The following is a 24,993-nucleotide window of genomic DNA, read 5'->3' on the forward strand; positions in this document are numbered from 1 at the left end:
GTAATTGTTTTAATTATGTAGCCTACTAGCTAATTTATCTCTGTTTAAGGAATTTCTTTATGTAGTCTATAAAAGTGATAGATTTTTCAGAAGCGCCATCTTTGTTCCTTTGTCTGATGCCTCTTAGCATTAATTCCCTTCTTGGCATCGTTTCTCAGCTCTTTATTTAGTTTGCTTGGTGTTTGCTTGTCTGTCTGTGCTCTAAAATAAAATTGAAATCTTGTAATTAAGACTACTCGTCACTTTTGACACCCAGAAGAACCCTAAGCATCAGAAACGAAACAGAGATCCAACAACAGTTAATGCTCTTTCTGTCCAAGTGCAGGTGCTAATTTATTAATGTGGTGATGGTTCGTCATTAGTATCCTTGGACTGTCAGCCCATTGAGCTAGCGCCCAAAGAAGCAGGGCTTGCATCTTAAGTGGCTTGATGTCAAGAATATTCTATTAATAACTGACAGAGGTCACAGGAATACCCCTTTGGTCCATCCCGCTATTTATACTCTGCACAGAAATGAAATGTGTGGGGACTGCGAGACCAGTGATGACTGATCTCACTCTTTGGAACACACACATTGAAGAGGATCCCTCCGTTTCCCATGACTCTGGCTCACCAACTGGCAGCCAGCTGAAGTGGCTTTAGAGCAGCTCCACGTGGAGGCAGTTTCCTGCTGACGAGGCGTTTGGTGTCCAGCAAGGGTGAAGCAGCATCTCGACGATGAGTAAATCGCTGAGACAAGGTCGCTGCTGTTGGCGCCCGTCTGCAGCTGGACGCGGCCGCACATTTGAGTACCAGAATCAGAAATGTCTGCTGATTCTGACAATGACCTCTCTCTGATGTGCTTTGACAGTAGATCCCTGCTTGTATTGAGAGTGTACAGTCAGAAGAGAACGGGGCACATGGTGGTACTGTGGTTAGCATAATGCTATGGCAGTGCCAGTGATCCAGGTCCAGTTCCTGCGGCTGTCTGTAAGGAGTTTGTACGTTCCCCCCATGACCGTGTGGGGTTCCTCTGGGTTCTCCGGTTACCTCCCACATTCCAAAGAGGTACGGGTTAGGGTTGGTGAGTTGCGCGTATGTTACGTTGGTACCACAAGTGTGATTATACTTGTGGGCTGCCCCCAGCACCTCCTCGGACTGTGTTGGTTGTTGATGCAAAACGATGTGTTTCACTTTCTATTTCGATATTTTGATATACATGTGACAAATAAAGCAAATCTTTAAAAAAAAGAACCAGGAGTTGGCAGAACAAGGTGAATGTAGGATGGAGAGGTGGGCGGGGAATGCTTCCAGAAATAGAGAGAGCTGTTATTAACGGCAGTGGTGCAGATTCAGGGGGCAGATTCAGAACAACATTGGTAAACTAGTTCGTTATTGTCATTGTATCGAGACAGAAAACTTTGTGTCAACCAGGATTTATGGAAAGGAATAAACAGCTGACGTTTCGGGCCAAGACCCTTCACCAGGGCACATGCTGGAAAATACTGGAGGTGCTCAGAAGGAAAGTAGACAATTGAAGGAGAAATGTTAAGTTAACACTTGTCTGAGAAAATTTTCTAGGAATCAAATTGGTTTATAATAGTCAAATGGACTGATGTACAGTAGAAATCCTGGTTTTGCATGCCATCCATAGAGATCATTGCATTACAATAGTGACATTGTGGAAATGTTAACACCAACTCTAATCACATCAACATGCTTATTTTATTTTACTTTATTGAGATACTTCAAACTTTATACTTTATTGTTGCCAAACAATTGATACTAGAACGTACAATCATCACAGCGATATTTGATTCTGCGCTTCCTGCTCCCTGGATTACAAATATTAAATATTAAAAAATATGAAAAATAGTAAAAATTAGTAAATATTAAAAATTTAAATTATAAATCATAAATAGAAAATAGAAAACTGGAAAGTAAGGTAGTGCAAAAAAACCGAGAGGCAGGTCCAGATATTTGGAGGTTACGGCCCAGATCCGGGTCAGGATCTGTTCAGCAGTCTTATCACAGTTGGAAAGAAGCTGTTCCCAAATCTGGCTGTACAGCACGGAATAGGCCCCGCCGCCCAGCAACCCCCTGATTTAATCCGAGCCTAATCACGGCACAATTTACAGTGACCAGTTAACCTACCCAGTACGTTTTTGGACTGTGGGAGGAAACCGGAACACCTGGGGAAAACCCCCACAGTCACGGGGAGAACGTGAAACTCCTTACAGACAGCAGCGGGAATTGAAACTGGGTTGCTGGTACTGGAAAGTGTTATGCTAACCACTACGCTACCGTGCCGCTTTTGAAAGCATCCTAGTGCTTATGTATCTCTCCTTGTGTTTGGATTGATTAAGCTTCTAATACAGGCTCTCATAATCCCTGCACCATTCACTGCAGTTAAAATTAATTCAGTTAAGTAGCTCAGAAGCTGGAATATTGTTGTTGCACGTCAAACCTTGGTATTGGTTACATGCATATGTTCTATTTGAACTAATGGTTTAAGGAATGTTTGACAACAGGTCTCTTAAATGCCTTGGGTCATGTTACTACGTTCGAGGCACTACATTATTGCAAGCTAATGGTGCAGGCATGTCTGAAGATGATCAAGACTATCAGCAGTCCTGGTCGATGTGAGGTCCGTTGGGATATAGTCGCAAACCCCATGTACACAAGGAAAGTGATGAATTATTAATGACCTTGACAAGTTTGCTGTGTCAGTACTTCAGAGCCAAACGAGAGTATAAACAAAATGGGAGCCAGGTCAGAAATAGGCCTTCATAAATCAATGTATTGAGTACAGGAGATGGGATGCTATGTTGAAGCTGTTTAAGATGTTGTTGAGGCCTAATTAGGAGTATGGTGTGCAGTTTTGGTCACCTACCTCCAGCACAGATGTAAACAAGGTTGAAAGAGTACAGAGAAAATTTACAAGGATGTTGCTGGGTCTGGAGGACCTGAGTTGTAAGGAAAGATTGAATAGGTTAGGACTTTATTCCTTGGAACGGAGAAGACTGAGAGGAGATTTGATAGAGATATACAAAGTTATGAGTGGTATAGATAGGGTAAATGCAAGCAGGCTTTTTCCACTGAGGTTGTGTGGGACTACAACAAGAGGTCATGGTTTAAGGGTGAAAGGTGAGAAGGTTAATGGGAACAAGAGGGGAACCTTCTTCACTCAGAGGGCCGTGAGAATGTGGAACAAGCTGCCAGCACAAGTGGTGGATGCAAGCTGGATTTCAACGTTTAACAGAAGTTTGGATAGGGACATGGATGGGAGGGGTGGGGAGGGCTATGGTACCAGTGCAGGTCGAAGGGAATAGGCAGCTTAAGTGGTTCAGAATGGACTCAATGGGGCATAAAGCCTATTTCTGTGCTGCAGTTGTCTATGACTCTATAAATGAGATCTTTCCGCAGATTACACCTCCAGTTCAGTTCTCAGAGCGAGCACAGGAAATATAACTGCCCATTATTTAGTACAAATTGCCAAAATCATCTAAAACCACAATGATAACTCTGATATACTGCACAGAATTAATAGAACTGTATTCCTGAGATGGAGGTTGTATTTGCAAATCAGATGCTGATGCAGTTTGCAACTTAAATTTTCATGGAACCTGGGAGAATGACCTAGCTTCCAAAAGATATAAGAAACGTAAAAATTTAGAACAAAAGTCATGTGAAACATTACTAAAAACTTAAGCAAAGACTGAAAGATCGTGGAATGCACTGCGTCGACTTTGTTGACAGATATAGGTTACCTAACTATAGGAAGGATATCAGTAAGATTGAAAGAGTGCAGAGAAGATTTACTAGGATGTTGCCATGTCTTCAGGAGTTGAGTCACAGGGAAAGGTCGAACGGGTTAGGACTTTATTCCTTGGAGCGTAGAAGAATGAGGGGGGATTTGATAGAGGTTTACAAAATTATGAGGGGTATAGACAGAGTAAATGTGAATAGGCTCTTTCCACTTATATTAGGAGAGATAAATATGAGAGGACATGGCTTTAGGGTGAAAAGGGAAAGGTTTAGGGGGAACTTCTTCACTCAGAGAGTGGTGGGAGTGTGAAACGAGCTGCCATCTGATGTGGTAAATGCGGGCTCACTCTTAAAAGTTTTAAGAATAAATTGGATAGGTACATGGATGGGAGAGGTCTGGAGGGTTATTGACTGGGTGCAGGTCAGTGGGACTAGCGGAATAAAGTTTCGGCACAGACTAGAAGGGCCAAATGGCCTGTTTTCTGTGCTGTAGTGTTCTATGGTTCTATGGCTCTATGGTTCTATATGTTTGGTAACTTAGTGAGACAAACAATTTTAGCCACCTGTACTTAACCATTGTAAAAAAAATTACAAATGTAAAGCAAACTCTTGTGTTCATAGTGACGAAAGTGAAATTACTGGAACGCCATAAAAACAAATCTATTTCACGGACGTCATTCAGGAAAGGAATTCTGCCACCATTACCTGGTTTAGTCTATGTGACTGTGAAATTGCCAATTAAGCTACTCAGGTCGGGAGCCTGCTAATGGATAGAAACGAAGTGAATAAATAATCAGACCCGAGAAAATCTGCAGATGCTGGAAATCCAAGCAACACACACAAAATGCTGGTGGAACGCAGCAGGCCAGGCAGCATCTCTAGGAAGAGGTACAGTCGACGTTTCGGTTCAAGGAATCCTGACGAAGGGTCTTGACCCGAAACGTCAACTGTACTTCTTCCTATAGATGCTGCCTGGCCTGCTGAGTTCCACCAGCATTTTGTGTGTGTTGCTTGAATAAATAATCGCTGCTCTATTACACGGAACATCGAACCGTGTGTGTCCTTCAGCCCATGATCTTGTGTCGTCCTTTTGATTTACTCCATGATCAGTCTAACTCCTCTCTCCTACACAGACCATGACCCTCCCTTCATCTTCAATCCATGTGCCAATTTGTTAAATGTCCCTAATGTATCAGCCTCTACCTAACTCCAGATACTTACCACTCTGTGCAATAGAATCTACCTCTGACATCTCCCCTTCACCTGCCTCCACTCACCTTAAAAGTCGAAGCTCCGGTACATTTTAAAATGAAACAACAAGGCATTGGGACTCACTGGCGTTGCTGGGCATGTGAGGGAAACAGGTATGTATTTTGAAGGGGGGGGGCGGGCATCGGTGGATTGGCATGGCGAGAGTCAGCAGCTTTAAATTCCTGCGTGTTAACACGTCAGATGCCCTGTCCTGAGCACAGCACGTTGATGCAATCTCAGGGAAGGTGAGCCTGCATCTTTACCTTCTTTGAAGATTTTCAGCATGCCACTAAATACTCTGACCAACTTCTACAGATGTTCTGTTGAATGACGGCCTGGACGAGCACCTCCTTACCATCTGTTTAAAGCGGAACTTCCCCGTGGCCAAACATTTTAATTCCAATTCCATTCCCGTTCTGACACGTTAGTCCACCCTCAGCGTGGAGGAGAAACACCTCATTTTCTGTATGGGTAGCATGGAATCTGACGGCCTGAATATCAATTTCTTCTTCAAGTAAAATAAATTTTTGCTCCCCTCCTCTCTCTTCTATTCCCCATTCTGCCATCTCACCTCTTCTCCTCTGCCTATCACCTCCTCCTTCCCTTTCTCCCATCTTCCACTCTCCTCTCCTATCAGATTCCTTCTTCTCCAGCCCTTTATCCTTCCAACCCACCTGGCTTCACCTTTCACCTTCTAGCTATTCTCCCCCCCCCCCCACCTTTTTATTCTGGCGTCTTCCCCCTCCTTTTTCATTCACGATGAGGGTCTCGGCTCGAAACATCGACTGCTGGTTCATTTCCGTAGATGCTGCCTGACCTGCTGAGTTCCTCCAGCATTTTGTGTGAGTCACTGTTGGGTGTCTCCTGACTGGCTACATCGTGAGCTGGTTTGGCAATATGAAGTTGCATACAGTAGTGGATTCACCCAATACACCACGACATGTCCCCTCCCCATCGTCAGTAGTATCTACATAAGACATTGCCTCAAGAAGGAAACATTCATCATCAAAGACCTCACCTCTCCGGGCCATCTTGCAGCTGCCATCGAGTAGCGGGTGTAAATGCCTAAGGTGCCACAACACTAGGTTTACGAACAACTATTTCCCTTCATCCATCTGGCTCCTGAACTAGCCTGCACAATCCTAATCACTAACACAGTATAACAACAGTATGATGACTTTGACCACTGCACTACAATGGACTTTGTCTTTTCGTTCGTTTTAGTTGTGTTTGTCTTCTTGCAAAAACTGTGCGTAATTTATGTTTCTCCTGTGTATCTGACGCTACGTGTCTGTGATACTGCTGCAAGCAAGTTTTACATTGTGTGTGCACATACATGTACTTGTGCCGATGAAAATGACAGTAACTCGGCCTTGACTTTGACTATCTTGAAAACTGGCTGCAGTTTCCTCCTGGAATGTCACTCTGTTGCTGATCCACATCACTCCATTGCAATAGAACGGCAGGGTTTTAGAACCACGATAGCACAGGTCCATTGAAAACAATTAATAAATTGTTTTAAGTCAATTAATAAATCAAACAATTAAATGGAGGTAGCAATTGCCACAAGCAGCTTGCTTTAACACTTCTCTTAATGTCTGTCAAAAAGCACTTAAGAAATTGCAACATAACACAATCCTCACAACTCTAAATCACTCCTCACATCAGGTCGTTTTGAAAAAATGAATTTTTATCCTTATTTCGAGAAGACAATCCTGAGATATAGAATGTGAAGTCTAATCCAGAAAAGGCTAGTTTTACAGGCTTGTAATGAGTTGAGATACTGAGTGAGGCTGGTTTTACAGACTCGTAATGAGGAGATACTGAGTGAGGCTGGTTTTACAGACTCGTAATTAGTTGAGATACTGAGTGAGGCTGGTTTTACAGACTGGTAATGAGGAGATACTGAGTGAGGTTGGTTTTACAGACTCGTAATGAGGAGATACCGAGTGAGGCTGGTTTTACAGACTTGTAATGAGTTGAGTTACTGAGTGAGGCTGGTTTTACAGGCTTGTAACGAATGGAGATGCTGAGTGAGGCTGGTTTTACAGACTTGTAATGAGTTGAGATCCATAAACTTTTTACAGAATGTCGAATAGATCAACTGAAACTTGACGCCCAAGGTGAGGACTCTGTCAGTGATATTGTTTAGCAACTTTTCTATTCCCTCACACTCGTGGCAGGTCTCCCCCTCTCTGTAAATGTAAGGACCTCCTAAGCTCTGTGACCTTTATCCTAGTTCAGTGACCTTTATCCTAGTTCACTTCTGCGCCACTGTTGGCATGCTGTCAGCTGCTAAGGCGCCAGACTCCAAAATTCTTTGTCAAGTCAACTTTTGGTCTGTTTGGTTTCTGGTTTAAACTCAAAGTGAATCTGTTTCTCTTCGGGTTATATTTGGATTGACTATTTCCATCCTGATGCGTGACACAGCTTTGTGGTTGAGTGTTCTCATCAGCAATTGGTCTGAGCTCAGCCGCTGGGCTTGGTGCTGAATCCAGAGCTGGAGGGACGTTCAGGTGCCCTGGCATCTGACTTGTAGCTTCTGTACTGCAAAGCATAGACATGGACGCCAGGAAGGATCAAGCTGACACTAGATGGGAGTTGTCATTCATTCATCACATGCAGTGCCGTATGACGTGGGCGATTGTGATCTTTCCATGAGCATGATGATTCTTTGGAAAATTTTTCTACAGGAGTGGTTTGCCATTGTCTTCTCTGGGCAGTGTCTTTACAAGATGGGTGACCCCAGTCAATATCTATACTCTTCAGAGATTGTCAGTGGTTGCATAACCCGAACTTGTTAAACGCACCAGCTGCTCATAGGACCATCCATCACCTGAGATGGCAGTTATATACATGTGTAACAGAGTAAATCAGGGTGGAAACAGGATGCTTGTTCCAACTTGTCCTTACCAACCAAGGTGCCTACTTGAGCTGGTCCCATTTTCTTATATTTGGACCATATCTCTCTAACCTTTCCTATCTGTGTACCTGTACAAATTGTAATTAAGCATTGTAATTCCAGCCACCTCTACACTTCCTCTGGCAGATTTGTTCCATACAACCACCACCCTCTGTGTGGAAAAACTTGTCCCCCAGGTTCCCCTCAAATCTTTCCCCTCTCACTTCAAACTTGCGCCCTCTGGTTTCAGATTCCCCTCCCCCAGGGAAAAGACTGTCATCACACCACCTTATCCATACTCATCGCAATTTCGAGGGGGGGTACGAGGTGCAGGAGGGGATGAGGGTGGGGGAGAGCAGAAAGCTGTGGGGGGGTGGCCAGGGTGTAGAGGCCCAAGGGAGAGGTGAGAGGGGGTGCAGCGAAGGGACAGGGTGAGGAGTGAGTGTGCCCTTGAAGAGCCATTCTCTAAGGAAAACGACACTAGCCAGCAGTGACCTGGTGTGTCACATCTGAAGCGGTTACATACTGCTTTATTTTTGTCCACCTAAAACTTTAATTTTATTATATCTCTGCTCCTTTGGATTAAGAATTACACCATCATACATGTGACAGGTGATAAGTTTGACATAGTTGTGTTTCTATAACAGTAATAGATTCATGACAGTGCAGTGTATGGGACTGTAATGTTGCCAGAGGAAAGACAGTAGCATAGTGCTATCACGACACCAGTGACCCGGCTCAATTTTGTCACAGTCTGTAAGGTGTTTGGATGGTCTCCCCATGACTGTGTGGGTTTTCTCCAGGTGCTTTGGATTTCTCCCACATTCCAAGGATGTCGGTTAATTGGTTTTACTACCTGTTATGCCACTGGCATTTAGGGCAGCGATGAAGGTCCTCCATCTCCATCTGTCCATACCCTCACACACAGATGTAGAAGGATTCTTCATTGTTATTTCCATAACAATTTTGTTTTACTGGTCAGGGTTGTTCGCTCTGAGTTGATACCCTGAACCTGGAGGACCGGTGGGCCACTCTTGGTCTGGCCTCTACCCTTTGACCTGTTTGGCATTGGTGACCCTACCAAGAGCCAAAACATAAAGCCCTGACTCCAGTCAACGTAGCTCTCCAGGTCACTGAGGCACACAAGCCTCCAAACCCAATGACAAGGTTGTGGTCCTCTTGGAGGGGTTAATTGGTCACACGGATGTAATTGGGTGGTGTGAACTCTGTAGGTCACAAGGGCCTTTTACCGTGCTGCATCCCTAAATAAAAATGACAATCTATGACCAACATTTTGTGTGCGTTGCTCAAGATCTCCAGCACCCGCAGAATCTCTTGTGTCCCTGCATCAGTTGTTCCTCTAATGTCACTCGGTCTGAAACCTGGACCTCCCCACCCCAACGGCTTCCATCGCTCTCCCCGTGACCAATCGGTTTCCCCCAGGCGCCGCAGTTTCCTCTCACATTCCAATGACGTGTGGTTAGCAGTGGGTGACACGGGCTTCCTGGGCCAGAAGGACATGTTACTGCGATGAATCTCCAAATAAAATAAAAATAAGAGTTCAAATTATTGTTATATGTGCAACAGATGCAGTGTAAAACTCACTAGCAGCAGTGCCAAAGGCACATCGCATCATATGAGCAGCATTCACAAAAAAATGTAAATCATACATAAATTTTACTACAAAGAACTCAATTAAGTTCAAAGTAAATTTATTATCAGAGTACATATACGTCACCACATATAACTCTGAGATTCATTTTCCTGCTGGCACACTCAGCAAATCTATAGAACAGTAACCAGAGTGCAGAAGACAGCAAATTATGTAAATGCAAATATAAATGAATAGCAATAAATAACAAGAATATGAGATAACGAGATGAAGAGTCCTTAAAGTGAGATCATTGGCTGTGAGAACATCTCAATAGATGAGTGTAGTTACCCCCTTTTTTCAAGAGCCTGATGGTAGAGGGGTAGTCGTTGTTCCTGACCCCATGATACGAGTCCTTCTTCCTGATGGCAGCAGCAAGAAAAGAGCACCGCCTGGGTGACGAGGATCTCTGATGATGGATGCTGACTTTGTATGACAATGTTTCATGTAGATGTACTCAGTGGTAGGGAGAGCTTTACCTGTGGTGTACTGGGCTGAATCCACTACCCTTTGTATATTTTTCCATTCAAAGGCATTGGTGTTTCCATAACAGGCTGTGATGCAGCCAGTCAACGCACTCTCCACTACACATCTATAAAAGTTTGTCAAAGTTTTTGTTATCATGTCAAGTCATGAACACTACCTTAATATTCATCATTTGCACTACTTACTTTGCAACTTCCAGTAACTTTTATGTTTGCACTCCACAGTCTCAGCAAACAATACATATCACGACCTATGTCAATGACAATAAGCCTGTTTCTATTAGAAACATAGAAACTAGGTGCAGGAGTAGGCCGTCCGGCCCTTCGAGCCTGCACCACCATTCAGTACGATCATGGCTGATCATCCAACTCAGAACCCTGTACCTGCCTTCTCTCCATACCCCCTGATCCCTTTAGCCACAAGGGCCGTATCTAACTCCCTCTTAAATATAGCCACTGAACTGGCCTCAACTGTTTCCTGTGGCAGAGAATTCCACAGATTCACCACTCTCTGTGTGAAGAAGTTTTTCTTCATCTCAGTCCTAAGAGGCTTCCCCTTTATCCTCAAACTGTGACCCCTCGTTCTGGACTTCCCCAACATTGGGAACAATCTTCCTACATCTAGCCTGTCCAATCCCTTTAGAATTTTATACATTTCAATAAGATCCCCCCCTCAATCTTCTAAATTCCAGCGAGTATAAGCCTAGTCGATCCAGTCTTTCGTCATATGAAAGTCCTGCCATCCCAGGAATCAATCTGGTGAACCTTCTTTGTACTCCCTCTATGGCAAGAATGTCTTTCCTCAGATTAGGGGACCAAAACTGCACACAATACTCCAGGTGTGGTCTCACCAAGGCCTTGCACAACTGTAGTAGAACCTCCCTGCTCCTGTACTCAAATCCTCTTGCTATGAATGCCAGCATACCATTTGCCTTTTTCATTGCCTGCTGTACCTGCATGCCCACTTTCAATGACTGGTGTACAATGACACCCAGGTCTCGTTGCACCTCCCCTTTTCCTAATCGGCCACCAGTCAGATAATAATCTATTTTCCTGTTTTTGCCACCAAAGTGGATAACCTCACATTTATCCACATTAAATTGCATCTGCCATGAATTTGCCCACTCACCTAACCTATCCAAGTCACCCTGCATCCTCTTAGCATCCTCCTCACAGCTAACACTGCTGCCCAGCTTCGTGTCATCCGCAAACTTGGAGATGCTGCATTTAATTCCCTCGTCTAAATCATTAATATATATTGTAAACAACTGGGGTCCCAGCACTGAGCCTTGCGGTACCCCACTAGTCACTGCCTGCCATTCTGAAAAGGTCCCGTTTATTCCCACTCTTTGCTTCCTGTCTGCTAACCAATTCTCCATCCACATCAATACCTTACCCCCAATACCGTGTGCTTTAAGTTAGCACACTAATCTCCTGTGTGGGACCTTGTCAAAAGCCTTCTGAAAATCCAAATATACCACATCCACTGGTTCTCCCCTATCCACTCTACTAGTTACATCCTCAAAAAATTATGTAAGTAAGGTATTACTGTACCTTACTCTCCTTTTCTTTAAGGTGCTCTTTAAAATCTCCCCCTTGATCATTTTTTTCTTACTTACCACAATATTGCTTAATATTTGTTTTAATAAGTGCCAAGTTTTATTCGATTGATCTTCCACATGGGATGTTTTACTGTGTGCATCATCATCATTATGTGCCATGCTGCATGACATGGGCGATCATGGTCTTTCCATGACCATGATTGGTCTTGGCAAATCTTTCTACAGGAGTGGTTTGCCATTGTCCTCTTCTGGTCAGTGTCTTTGGAAGACCGGTGACCCTAGCCATTACCAATATTCTTCAGAGTTGGTCTCCCCGGTGTTGGTGGTCACATGACCAGGAGCACCAGCTGCTCATTCGACCATCCACCACCTACTCCCATGGCTCCACGTGCCCCTGATCGGGGGGTGGGGTGGGGCGCTAATTAGGGGCTACACCTTGCCCAAGGGTGACCTGCAGGCTAGCGGAGGGAAGGAGTGCCTTACACCTCCTTTGGTCGAGCGGTATCTCCACCCTGCTGTCTGGTTACTGTATTAGAGATGTTATAAAATTGTTTTTGGGAGTGTTAAATAGAGCCATAGTCATAAAGTACCCAAAGATATGGTGAGGCAGAGAGCCTGGGTTTCAAGGCCTGAAGTTCCAGGTTGTGCCATTGGCTAGCTCAGGGTTCAAAACCGAAGACTGAAGTTCGAAGATCGATCAGAAGTCTGGAAGTTGACGCCTGATATCTGAAACGTGGAGCCTGGAGGCCCGTCTTGCGGCTGGAGGACTGTCTGTGTGTGTGTGTGTGGATGAGTGGGAGGGAGGAAAGGGGCTTATTTTGCTGTTGTTGTTTTGTTACTTGTTGTGTTCTGTGTTGTTCAGCCAAGCATCATAAGCATGCTGTGTTAGCGCAAGAATGTATGGTGGCATTTGTGGGCTGTCCACAGCACACCCTCAGGTGTGTTGTTAGTTAACACATTTCACTGTCTGTTTCCATATACGTGTGAGAAATGAATCTGAATCTGAAATGTAACATTGCAGTAAAACCAGAGATTGTATATTGGCAGGAGGTCAGTGTTTGATGTGTGTGTACTGCGGGTATTGTACAGGGACCAGTGTATTGGCAGGAGGTCAGTGTTTGATGTGCATATACTGCGGGTATGGTACAGGGACCAGTGTATTGACAGGAGGTCAGTGTTTGAGGTGCGTGTACTGCGGGTATTGTACAAGGACCAGTGTATTGGCAGGAGGTCAGTGTTTGAGGTGCGTGTACTGCGGGTATTGTACAGGGACCAGTGTATTGGCAGGAGGTCAGTGTTTGAGGTGCGTGTACTGCGGGTATTGTACAGGGACCAGTGTATTGGCAGGAGGTCAGTGTTTGAGGTGCGTGTACTGCGGGTATTGTACAGGGACCAGTGTATTGGCAGGAGGTCAGTGTTTGATGTGCATATACTGCGGGTATGGTACAGGGACCAGTGTATTGGCAGGAGGTCAGTGTTTGAGGTGCGTGTACTGCGGGTATTGTACAGGGACCAGTGTATTGGCAGGAGGTCAGTGTTTGAGGTGCGTGTACTGCGGGTATTGTACAGGGACCAGTGTATTGGCAGGAGGTCAGTGTTTGATGTGCATATACTGCGGGTATTGTACAGGGACCAGTGTATTGGCAGGAGGTCAGTGTTTGAGGTGCGTGTACTGCGGGTATTGTACAGGGACCAGTGTATTGGCAGGAGGTCAGTGTTTGAGGTGCGTGTACTGCGGGTATTGTACAGGGACCAGTGTATTGGCAGGAGGTCAGTGTTTGAGGTGCGTGTACTGTGGGTATTGTACAGGAACCAGTGTATTGGCAGGAGGTCAGTGTTTGAGGTGCGTGTACTGCGGGTATTGTACAGGGACCAGTGTATTGGTAGGAGGGGTCGGGTTTGATGTGTGTGTATTGCTCTTATCCATGTTTCACATACACATGCTGTAAAAGTCACCCTGGACTCTTTACAAAATAATTCGCAAATGCATCTGAGAGAAAGGTCCGATTTTTCAATTTCTAGGTCACATTTAAATATCTGCAAACAATTATTTTCGTATCAAATATGAATCTCCTTTTTCATTTTAGTGCTGTAACGCTCAGCTATATTGGCTGGTATATATCCAGGGGAAATCCCGTCTGGCGCTGCCTGGCCGCTCCTGGTTATGTCGATTGCTGTACCACTGCCACCGAAATCAGTTCCAAACATCAATCATCAGCCAGCGCACACAGTACGTTTCACCAAGTACACTTTATAGATATTACTAAGTCTACGAAATTAACATAAGTTCAATACAGAGAAAGGGAATGAAAAAGGCGCCAGGCTTATCAAAGTTCAATCTCTTCGTGCACACGTTGGAGCTCAGGACCCTCTTCGGGACCACCCGGAGCCCGTCGACTCGCGGCTCGGGACCACCTGGAGTGATCAAGCTGAGCCTTCCCGCATGTCCGTCGTCCTCACGGTCTCTCCTCCGACTCCCCGCCAAAAGCCCCCGGTTCCCAGTCATATGAGACAGCATAGCACCCCAGGAAAGAATAATATGGACACCCATTGGCTAATAGTACCTCTGCTATCTGTATTAACCCAAGCAAATGTCTAGCTGGAGACTTTCTCAGCATTTAACATAACATAGAAGCCATTTTAATCCACATACGCAGCAGTTTAAAAGATTAATTTAACAAAGAAGCCATTTTAAATTTAACATAACAAAGAAGAAACTCCGTACAGTGCTATCTTGTCCTTAGACCAAAGGCCTTTAGAATTTTACTGTCCAACTCATGTAAAACATTAGTTCATTTATACACTTCGTGGCCACTTTATTAGGTACACCTGTACACCTGCTTGTTATTGCAAATATCTAATCAACCAAGCATGTGGCTGCAACTCGATGCATAAAAGCATGCAGACATGGTCAAGAGGTTCAGTTCAAAATATCAGAAAGGGAAAGAAATGTGATCTAAGTGACCTTGACTGTGGAATGATCGTTGGTGCCAGATGGGGTGGTTTGAGTATTTCAGAAACTGCTGATCTCCAGGGATTTTCACGCACAACAGTCTTTAGAGTTTACAAAGAATGGTGTGAAAAACAAAAAAAAAAATCCAGTGAGTAGCAATTCTGTGGCAGAAAATTCCTAGTTAATGAGAGAGGTCAGATGAGTCTGGCCACACTGGTTCAAACTGACGGGAAGGATGTATTGCACTGGAGAGGGGGAGACATGGCTGACTGAAATGCCTAACTCTGCTCCTGCGTCTTATGGTCTTACTGTATCTGGAACGATCAACAGTGATGTGCAGAAGAACATCTCTGAATGCACAATGCATTGAGGGAGGCTGGGAGGGGAGGAGAAGATGGTGGCGCAACGCAGCGTGCGCAGCCGCTCCGAATGATATCGTATTTGTGAAGTAGGATGCCGTGCGCAATCCTGATTGATGGAGACAAACGTGAAGACAACACGGAGGAACATCTGGAGAAACTTCTGAAATGCCTGCTTCGCTGCCGCTGCTACTGTGTGATCGAGAATCTCCGGAGGGGAAGGCCCCAAATCCTCAGCTTTGCCTATTGCCTGTTGCCGGGGCCGGGGTCGAAGCGCTCGGCAGAGATGGCGCTCGGTGCTCGGTGTCGGAGGGCTGGTTGGAGGCTCGAAGTTTTCGGACGGACTCGGGGTCGGACTGTAGTCGGGTGCTTCCAGGATGCTGCATCGGCAAGTTTGCGGCGCTGGAAGCTCATGGAAGGGAGATTCTCTCTTCAATCGTCTGTGTGAGATGATGGGACTTTCCAGAGACTTTGAGACTTTCTTTTACGTGCCCATGGTCTGTTCTTCATCAAATTACGGTATTGCTTTGCACTGTTGTAACTATATGTTACAATTATGTGGTTTTTGTCAGTTTTTTAGTCTTGGTTTGTCTTGTGTTTCTGTGATATCATTCTGGAGGAACAAATTGTATCATTTCTTAATACATGCATTACTAAATGACAATAAAAGAGGACTGCGTGTCCTCATAATCTAATCTAATCTAATTGAACCTTGAAGTGGAGAGGCTACCGCAGTGCAAGACCACGAACGTACTCTCAGTGGCCACTCTATTAGCTGCAGGAGGTACCCAACAAAGCGGCCACGGAGGGAGTAACGTGAGGAGATGCCTGTTGACATAGGGTATTCAGTCTCACAATGCTAGATATTTTGGAATGTGTGGTATGCTCTTGTTTAATTGCATCATATTAAACACCTCCAGTTTTTAAGGGGCTGAATTGTTTTTGATAATATGGTTTGCTGTGATTGTAACTTCGTGTTGGTTTGAAGGATGAATGTATGGGCAGTGAAGCAGCTGGATGAGAAGGAAATGGATCTGTTCTACTACAAATGTGGCTGATGGAGTAAGCTATCTGGAGTATTAAATTACAAGGACATTTCCATCAGTTGGGTCCTTCTGTCAGGCTGCTGTCATACTCCCCCCTTACAATTATTGTCATGTGGAAATGTCAAGGACATGCGTAGTTGCCAATTTCTTCACATCCAGGCTGCTGGTGCCTCTGTGCAACATTTCCATTCACCCGTCTGCCTGTTGCAAAACAATGGCATCACTGCAGACCATCGACTTATCTACTGTATTCACTGCGTCTAGTTTCAAAAAGAAAACAGTCACTCCTAATGTTACACTGCAGTCAAGAGATTCCTCAACCTCAGCTAAAAAAGTAAAATCATTTGTTTTCTTTGAGGTGGAAATCCTAGATGCCAAGAACAAAGAACAACTCTGCTTCCTGGACAAGGTGAGAGCTTAAACGCCTAAAAATGTGTCTTGGGTACCATTGTAGCTTAAAAAACTCTTACGTTATTAAGGTTTTCTTTTAAAAAAATACTCAGCTTTGCAGCTTCAAGCATCTAACTCATGCAGTCTTTAATAGGTGGCGCATTTATTGAGGATCCCGCTAAATTTGATCTCATGTAAAATTCCCAATGGCTTTGAAGAATAACTTTTTAATGACGGCCAATGCATGTAAGGTGAATAAAGAATCATGTTCGGAGACATTGCTTTCGTAAATGACTTTGTTGCAAGGCAATGGGAGTCACTTTCAGTGCTGTGAGGCTGCCTGGGATTAAAATGTCATATTAACACATATTTATATCCTTGGTGGGTAAAAGTGCATTCCTGGGTCATGTGCAGCTCACTTAAATGCTTCCTCATAAAACTGCAGTTGTAAAAGCCACACTCTTTCCCTCATAGGGTTTCTCGTAAGCAGTGTTACTGAATGTATTTTATTTAGCACTGAACAGATTTCAGTAATGAACAAATACTGAACATATTCCATTTGCCTCTCACTCAGGTCGAACCAAATGCGACAGTTGGAGAAATAAAATCTATGTTCCATAAATCATGTAAGTCATATCTGTAGCAATAGTTCTAGTGAATTTTTAAAAAATAATTTGACAATTGCTTGCTTTTAATTTATCCATTTGTTTCCCATCAAGACTCCTATCAAGATCTCCTGTCAAGGCACATGTTCTTTTTTACTAGATCAGTCTTCTTAGTGCAGAAAAGCTTATTCACTTTACTAAAGCCGTGCAATGGGAACCTGGTTTGGTATGGGAGCTTGTAAATTATTTTGCACCATTCCATTTTACATCGATGACAATTCCTGGATCTGGGATACTGATTCCTCCACTAGCTGCCCTTCAGTATAAATTTAACAATGAGGATGTACCCAGTGAAACCTGATATTCAGACAAAGCCCCAGGAAATGCAGGAAAACAGAGAATGAGCGATGGGAGGCATTTGAAGATGAGATGGTTCGGGTCCAGCCTCATTACTGAGAAGGGCATCCAGAGCTAAAGCTCCATGGATAAGTGGAGATTTGAAGATTAAGATGAAAGAGAAAAATAGGGTTTGGATGAATGTCAGGCTGGTGTTAAAGTGGAGCGGCAGGCATAAACACAGAGCGGAGTTGAAAGAGAAATACGTGATTCAAAGACTGAATGACACCCGTGTTCTTACAGTGCTTTGTGTGTGTTGGTCAACATTTCCAGCGTCTGCAGATCCTCTTGTGTTTGTAAATGAGGATAGATTAGCCGGTAACTTGATAGGGAGCACAAAAGTGTTTTATAAATTTATATCTTGAATAAAGGTTGTCAATAGTTCAACAGTTCCATTTAATTATAGTGGCATGAGAGAGGAACTGGCCAAAGTTGACTGGAAAGGGACACTGGCAGGAAAGACGGCAGAGCAGCAGTGGCTGGAGTTTATGCGAGAAGTGAGGAAGGTGCAAGACAGGTATATTCCAGAAAAGAAGAAATTTTCGAGTGGAAAAAGGATGACAAGAGAAGTCAAAGCCAAAGTTAAAGCAAAGGAGAGGGCATACAAGGAAGCAAAAATTAGTGGGAAGACAGAGGATTGGGAAGTTTTTAAAAGCTTACCAAAGGAAACTACGAAGGTCATTAAGAGGGAAAAGATTAACTATGAAAGGAAGCTAGCAATTAATATCAAAGAGGATACTAAAAGCTTTTTCAAGTATATAAAGAGTAAAAGACAGATGAGAGTGGTGAATCTGTGGAATTCTCTGCCACAGGAAACAGTTGAGCCAGTTCATTGGCTATATTTAAGAGGGAGTTAGATATAGCCCTTGTGGCTAAAGGGATCAGAGGGTATGGAGAGAAGGCAGGTACAGGGTTCTGAGTTGGATGATCAGCCATGATCATACTGAATGGCGGTGCAGACTCGAAGGGCCGAATGGCCTACTCCTGCACTTATTTTCTATGTTTCTATGAGAGTAGATATAGGACTGATAGAAAATGATGCTGGAGAAATTGTAATGGGAGATAAGGAGATGGTGGAGGAACTGAACGAGTATTTTGCATCAGTCTTCACTGAGGAAGACATCAGCAGTATACCCGACACTCAAGGTTGGCAAGGAAGAGAAGTGTGCACAGTCACAATTATGACAGAGAAAGTACTCAGGAAGTTGAATAGTCTAAAGGTAGATAAATTTCCTGGACCAGATGGAATGCACCCTCATGTTCTGAAGGAAGTAGCTGTGGAGATTGCGGAGGCATTAGCGATGATCTTTCAAAAGTCGATAGATTCTGGCATGGTTCCGGAGGACTGGAAGATTGCAAATGTCACTCTGCTATTTAAGAAGTGGGCAAGGAAGCAAAAAGGAAATTATAGACCTGTTAGCTTGACACCGGTGGTTGGGAAGTTGTTGGAGTCGATTGTCAAGGATGAGGTTACAGAGTATCTGGAGGCAGATGACAAGATGGGCAGAACTCAACATGGATTCCTTAAGGGAAAGTCCTGCCTGACAAACCTATTACAATTTTTTGAGGAAATTACAAGTAGGCTAGACAAGGAAGATGCAGTGGATGTTGTATATTTGGATTTTCAGAAGGGTTTTGACAAGGTGCCACACATGAGGCTAGTTAACAAGATAAGAACCCATGGAATTATGGGAAAGTTACGTACATGGATAGAGTGTTGGCTAATTGGCAGGAAACAGAGAGTGGGAATAAAGAGATCCTATTCTGGTTGGCTGCCGGTTACCAGTGGTGTTCCACAGGGGTCCGTGTTGGGGCAAGTTCTTTTTACATTGTACATCAACGATTTGGATTATGGAATAGATGGCTTTGTGGCTAAGTTTGCTGATGATACGAAGATAGGTGGAGAGGCCGGTAGTGCTGATAAAACAGAGAGTCTGCAGAGAGACTTGGATAGATTGGAAGAATGGGCAAAGAAGTGGCAAATGAAATACAATGTTGGAAAGTGTATGGTTATGCACTTTGGCAGAAGAAATAAATGGGCAGACTATTATTTAAATGGGGAGAGAATTCAAAGTTCTGAGATGCAACGGGACTTGGGAGTCCTCGTACAGGATACGCTTAAGGTTAACCTCCAGGTTGAGTCGGTGGTGAAGAAGGCGAATGCAATGTTGGCATTCATTTCTAGAGGAGTAGAGTATAGGAGCAGGGATGTGATGTTGAGGCTCTATAAGGCGCTGGTGAGACCTCGCTTGGAGTACTGTGGGCAGTGTTGGTCTGCTTATTTAAGAAAGGATGTGCTGACGTTGGAGAAGGTACAGAGAAGATTCACTAGAATGATTCCAGGAGTGGGAGGGTTAACATATGAGGAACGTTTGTCCGCTCTTGGACTGTATTCCTCGGAGTTTAGAAGAATGAGGGGAGACCTCATAGAAACATTTTGAATGTTGAAAGGCATGGACAGAGTGGATGTGGCAAAGTTGTTTCCCATGATGGGGGAGTCTAGTACGAGAGGGCATGACTTAAGGATTGAAGGGCGCCCATTCAGAACAGAGATGTGAAGAAATTTTTTTAGCCAGTGGATGGTGAATATATGGAATTTGTTGCCACGGGCGGCAGTGGAGGCCAAGTCATTGGGTGTATTTAAGGCAGAGATTGATAGGTATCTGAGTAGCCAGGGCATCAAAGGTTATGGTGAGAAGGCTGGGGAGTGGGACTAAATGGGAGAATGGATCCGCTCATGATAGAATAGCGGAGCAGACTCCATGGGCCGAATGGCCGACTTGTGCTCCTTTGTCGTATGGTCTAATATCAGAGAATGTATACACTATACAACCTGAAATTCTTGTTCTTCACAGGCATCTATGAAAACAGAACAGTGCCCTAAAGAATGAGTGACAGTAAAAACATTAGAACCCCCAATGCCTCTACTTCCCCCTCCCACACCCAAGCAACAGTAAAGCATTGGCCCTCCCCCTCCCTCTCCCCCACTTTAGCAAAAAGCATCATCGTCCTCCACCCACCAAGAAGGACCATGATCTGCAAAAACTGATCGTTCACCCAACAATTTGAAAAACTCCAGGCTCTCTCACCCTAATGAAGGGGCAGAGAGGAGTCACTCAAAGAGAGGGGAGACATAGGCAAAACAACTCACTGATTTACGGTGCTGAAGTCTGCCACCTCGCTTTTTCCGTTCTCCAACTCAGGAATCGGCAGCAAACTCTCCCCCACCGAGAGTGAGAGAGCGCGATCCGAGTACAGAGCCCCCGACAGCTGATTCGTTGTTCCCGAATAAAGGTTGTCAAATGAAGTGAAGACTAATTAGTAACCCCGAAGACGTCAGTTACCTCAAAGCCTCCCAGACATGGGGATTGGGAGATCTGCTCTTTTTTCATGGTAATATTAATGACCTAAATGAGGGAATGCCAGTCACGACTTTAAAGTTGCCCTAACCAATGTATTTGCCTTTTTATCTCTCCTTTGTGGAATTTGTGTGCTCTCCATGTGACTTTATGGCTTCCTCCTGTGTTCTCTTGTTCCCCCCCCCCCCCCCCCCCCACAACTGGTAGGCTTAAGGTGGCTGAAGATTGTGTGGGTGGATGGCAGGAGGAGAGGGCATTAGTAAGCATGTGAGAGAGACTAGGTTACAGGGAATGGAGTGCTCTGAGAGAGGGCAGACACCTGATGGGCCAAGTAGCCTCATTGTATGTTGTGAGGAATGATAAAGGTACGATGACATGCGTTCAAACCTGCTGTGTGAGTCATAGAGTGCTGCAGCTCAGAAACAGGCCCTTTGGCCCATCTGGTCCATGCTGTACCGTTATTCTGCCTAGTCCCATCAAACTGCAACTGGACCATAGCCCGCCATAACCCTCTCACCCTTGGACTTACCCAAGCATCTTTTTAGTGTTGCAGTTGAACCTGCATTTATCACTTCTGCCGGCAGCTCATTCCACAATCGCACTACCTTCCAAGTGAAGAAGGTTCTCCTTAAGTATTTCACCTTTCACCCTTCACCTATAACCTCCAGTTCTCGTCTCACCCAACCAAAGTGGAAAAGCCTGCTTGCATCTACCCTATCTTTACCCCTCATAATTTTGTGTATCTCTATCAAACTCCCCTTAATCTCCCACACTCCAAGGAATAAAGTCCTAACCTATTCAATCTTTCCTTATAACTCAGGTCCTCAAGTCCCGGCAACATCCTTGTAAATTTTCTCTGCACTCTTTCAATCTCATTGATATATTTTCTGAAGGTAGGTGATCAGTATTGTACACAATGCTCCAAATTTGACCTCACTAATGCCTTATAGACTTCAACATAATATGCAACCTCCTGCACTCAGTGCTCTGATTTATGAAAGCTAACGTGCCAAAAGCTCTCTTTAGAACCCTATCTACTTGTGGTTCCACCTTCACGGAATTATGGATCCCTTTGTTCTACCTCACTCCTCAATGCAGCACCATTCACTGTGTAAGTGTTACTCTGGCTTATCCTCCCAAAATGCAACACATCACACTTGTCTGCATTAAATTCCATCTGCCACTTACCAGCCCATTTTTATTGTACCTTTCATTCTTCTGCTCGACTGTCTCCTCATTCTTCCTGAGGGCAGCAAACTTGAAAATGGTGGTGAAATGTGCAGTGGGTGAAATTTAGCAGAGAAATGTCAGGCAACCTCTTTGGAAGTCAGTATGAGGAATGGGAAAGGGCAAGGATAAGGGGCGATGCTTCAATTTTAAGAAGGATCCTGAACACAGACACCCAATTGCATAGATACCCTGATTTTTGCAGTGACGGAGGAGAGTGTATTGGGTGAGGGAGAGGGGGGTGCCAGGGGTCATTGCCTCAATACCCAATAGTTACTGAGAATGTTGAGGAAATAAGACATTTGCACAAATGTTTTCAATAGTTATGTTGTTAATTGCACCTCCAAGCCTGCTCATACTTAAAGTCCCACACGTCCCTGGTGGCAAGTCATGTTGAGAAGCCTTTTTAAAAAAAAAGGATACAGGATCTTTGGTGTTATTAATGGTGCACAAGCAAGAAAGTTATGCCAGGAATTTCTAAATGACTGGTTGACAGAATTACTGAGTTGAATTCATATGACAACACTTCATGAAAGATGTCAAGTCCTTGGAGGGGTTGCAGACAATACTTGATATAATGGAAAGGGAGTGTGAGCCTTAATTTGATCTGGAGAGGCTTCAGAGTTAGGGTGGGTCCCTGATGGTTAGATAACAGGTAAGGAATTTTTAGCAGAATTGGTCATGTAAATAAGGAGAAAATGTCTCTAACGTTAAGGGGTGCAAAACCGATATGGGCTACAAATCTAATTTTATTGAAAAGTGATTAGAGGGAATCGAACATAGTTTTTTAAAAATGATGTAAGTTGCCTTACCTGAAAATGGACCCAGGAGTAATTTTAGAATGGATTTCCAAGGGGCAGTAAAAAACTGAGAGGTGCCACTAATCGAAACACTTTCGGAAAGAGCAAGCACGGATAAGACCACAAGATATAGGAGCAGAATTAGGCCATCTGGCCCACCAAGTCTGCTCCACCATTTCATCATGGCTGATCTAATTTTCCTCTCAGTCCCAATCTCCTGCCTTCTCCCCAGATCTCTTCATGCCCTGACTAATCAGGTATCTATCAACTTTTGCTTAAATATACCCAATGACTTGGCCTCCATAGCTGCCCGTGGCGATGAATTTTACGGATTCGCCACTGGAATTGCTTTATTCTGTATTGTGTTGTATCATCCAGATAAGACTGAAAGAGCAATATCATCAAATTAATTATGCCTGGTCCTATGAGGATGATGAAGAAATGACATCACTTGTTCTGTCAGTACCACTTTGATTCTGCTCAGAATAAGTGGGGCAGCCAGTAGCACAGGGAATCACAAAACAGCCCTCACTGGGATGTTTCAGGACGTGCTAATTCTAGACTACTACCACACAGCGAGCTCTTCACAACATATACAAGCCTTGGAAAATAAGGTAGAGAAGCAGAGGCGCGTTTAGGTGGGCAGAATTCATTTGGGGATGGTTTCCTTGTGGGAAATATACTCGCCTCATTCCAGAACCTCTCCATTAAAAGCTCATAACTGCTATGTGACACTTTGCAATAACAGATGAATTCTATTTTTACATCTCTTTTTTTTAGACCCCCAGTGGTATCCAGCGAGACAATCCATCAGGTTAGATCCTAGTAAGTACCGTGCAGCTATCAATGACTTTATTCCATTTGAAATAATCGAGTTCAAACTCTGGGAGATTGGGCATGATTAATTTACCACTAAAATTCCCAAAATACTTAGTGATTTTGTGCTTACTGACCAAATTCAATCCTAGCCTGTTTTTGCAATTAAAATTGAATTTGGTCAGTATGCACCAAATCTCTAGTTATTTCTGGGATTTAATGATGTCTTTTAGTGGTAAATGTGAACTTTTGTGCAAATCAGTTTCAATTGCATGCCCAAGTTATTTCAACACCTGTTCGTTGCCAGAGCAAATAAAAAGGTGAAAAACTTACTGCTGGCTCCACCCACCCTAGCATTCAGCTATTCACCAAATTGCCAACAAGGAGATGATACACGTCCCTCACCACCAGGACTACACATCAACTCCAAAGTCTCTCTTCTGTAGCTATCCAGCTTCTCATCAAAACTCACTCCATAAGACATAGGAGCAGAATTAGGCCATTCAGCCCATCAAGTCGGCTCCTCCATTCCCTCATGGCTGATCACAGATCCCACTCAACCCCATACACCCGCCTTCTCGCCATATCCTTTGATGCCCTGACTGATCAGGAAACGATCAACTTCCACATTAAATATACACACGGACTTGGCCTCCACTGCAGTCTGTGGCAGAGCATCCACAGATTTGCTACTCTCTGGCTAAAAAAATTCCTCCTTACTGCTGTTCTAAAAGGTCACCTTCAATTTTGAGGCTGTGCCCTTTAGTTCTGGATCTGTCCACCATAGGAAGTATCCTCTCCACATCCACTTTATCTCGTCCTTTCAACATTCGGTAGGTTTCAATGAGATTACTCCACATTCTTCTAAAGTCCAGTGAGTACAGGCCCAAAGCTGCCAAACACTCCTCGTATGTTAATCCCTTTGTTCCCAGAATCGGGTGTAATAATCTGACTGTCCCTGCACAACATCTGTTAAATGGACTCTCCCGCTCTCCTTCTATTGATAAGTCTGTTCATATGTTCACGTTTACTTAAGTTTGATTATTGACATTTGTGCATGTGACCTTTTTGCCGATAGTTAATTGCTCATGGTTGTTTGCCCTATTGTATTGTAAATTGTAGGTTGTTATTGTGTTTTCTGTTATGGTGTTGCCTAGGACTGAATTAGGAAGCTCCCCCACCACTCTCTTCCCCACATGAAAACACTGAAACGGCAGCTGGAACACCAAACTTGAAACCCCCAACCCCTCTCTCATACAAATACTAACAGATCGCCCATATGGAAGATGGCAGCCAGAATATCAAAAATCCCAGACCCCCCAACCCCCTCCCTTGCAAAAAAACAACATATCGTCCATCCAGAACCCCAACCCGCTAGTCAGCAGCAAGAAAGAAAACAGAGAAAACTGAGGGAGAGCAATATAAACTACAGTCCAATAATCAC

The 24,993-nt window shown here is 44.1% G+C and overlaps 1 protein-coding gene across 2 annotated transcripts in view; it reads left to right on the forward strand.

Annotated features, from left to right (window-relative positions):
- LOC140206272 (very-long-chain enoyl-CoA reductase-like) overlaps positions 1 to 24,993 on the forward strand; it is a 112,683-nt gene that overhangs the window by 45,927 nt on the left and 41,763 nt on the right. The window contains exons 2-4 of one of the 2 annotated variants that reach the window (XM_072274602.1): positions 16,315 to 16,365; positions 16,921 to 16,972; positions 23,514 to 23,558. In XM_072274602.1, coding sequence (XP_072130703.1) covers positions 16,315 to 16,365; positions 16,921 to 16,972; positions 23,514 to 23,558 — 148 coding nt within the window. Of the gene's footprint in view, positions 1 to 16,170; positions 16,366 to 16,920; positions 16,973 to 23,513; positions 23,559 to 24,993 lie in introns of those variants that run through there. The other variant, XM_072274601.1, reaches the window with a different exon arrangement.

This window comes from Mobula birostris, chromosome 12, assembly GCF_030028105.1.
Source record: "Mobula birostris isolate sMobBir1 chromosome 12, sMobBir1.hap1, whole genome shotgun sequence".
Taxonomy (NCBI): Eukaryota; Metazoa; Chordata; class Chondrichthyes; order Myliobatiformes; family Myliobatidae; genus Mobula; species Mobula birostris.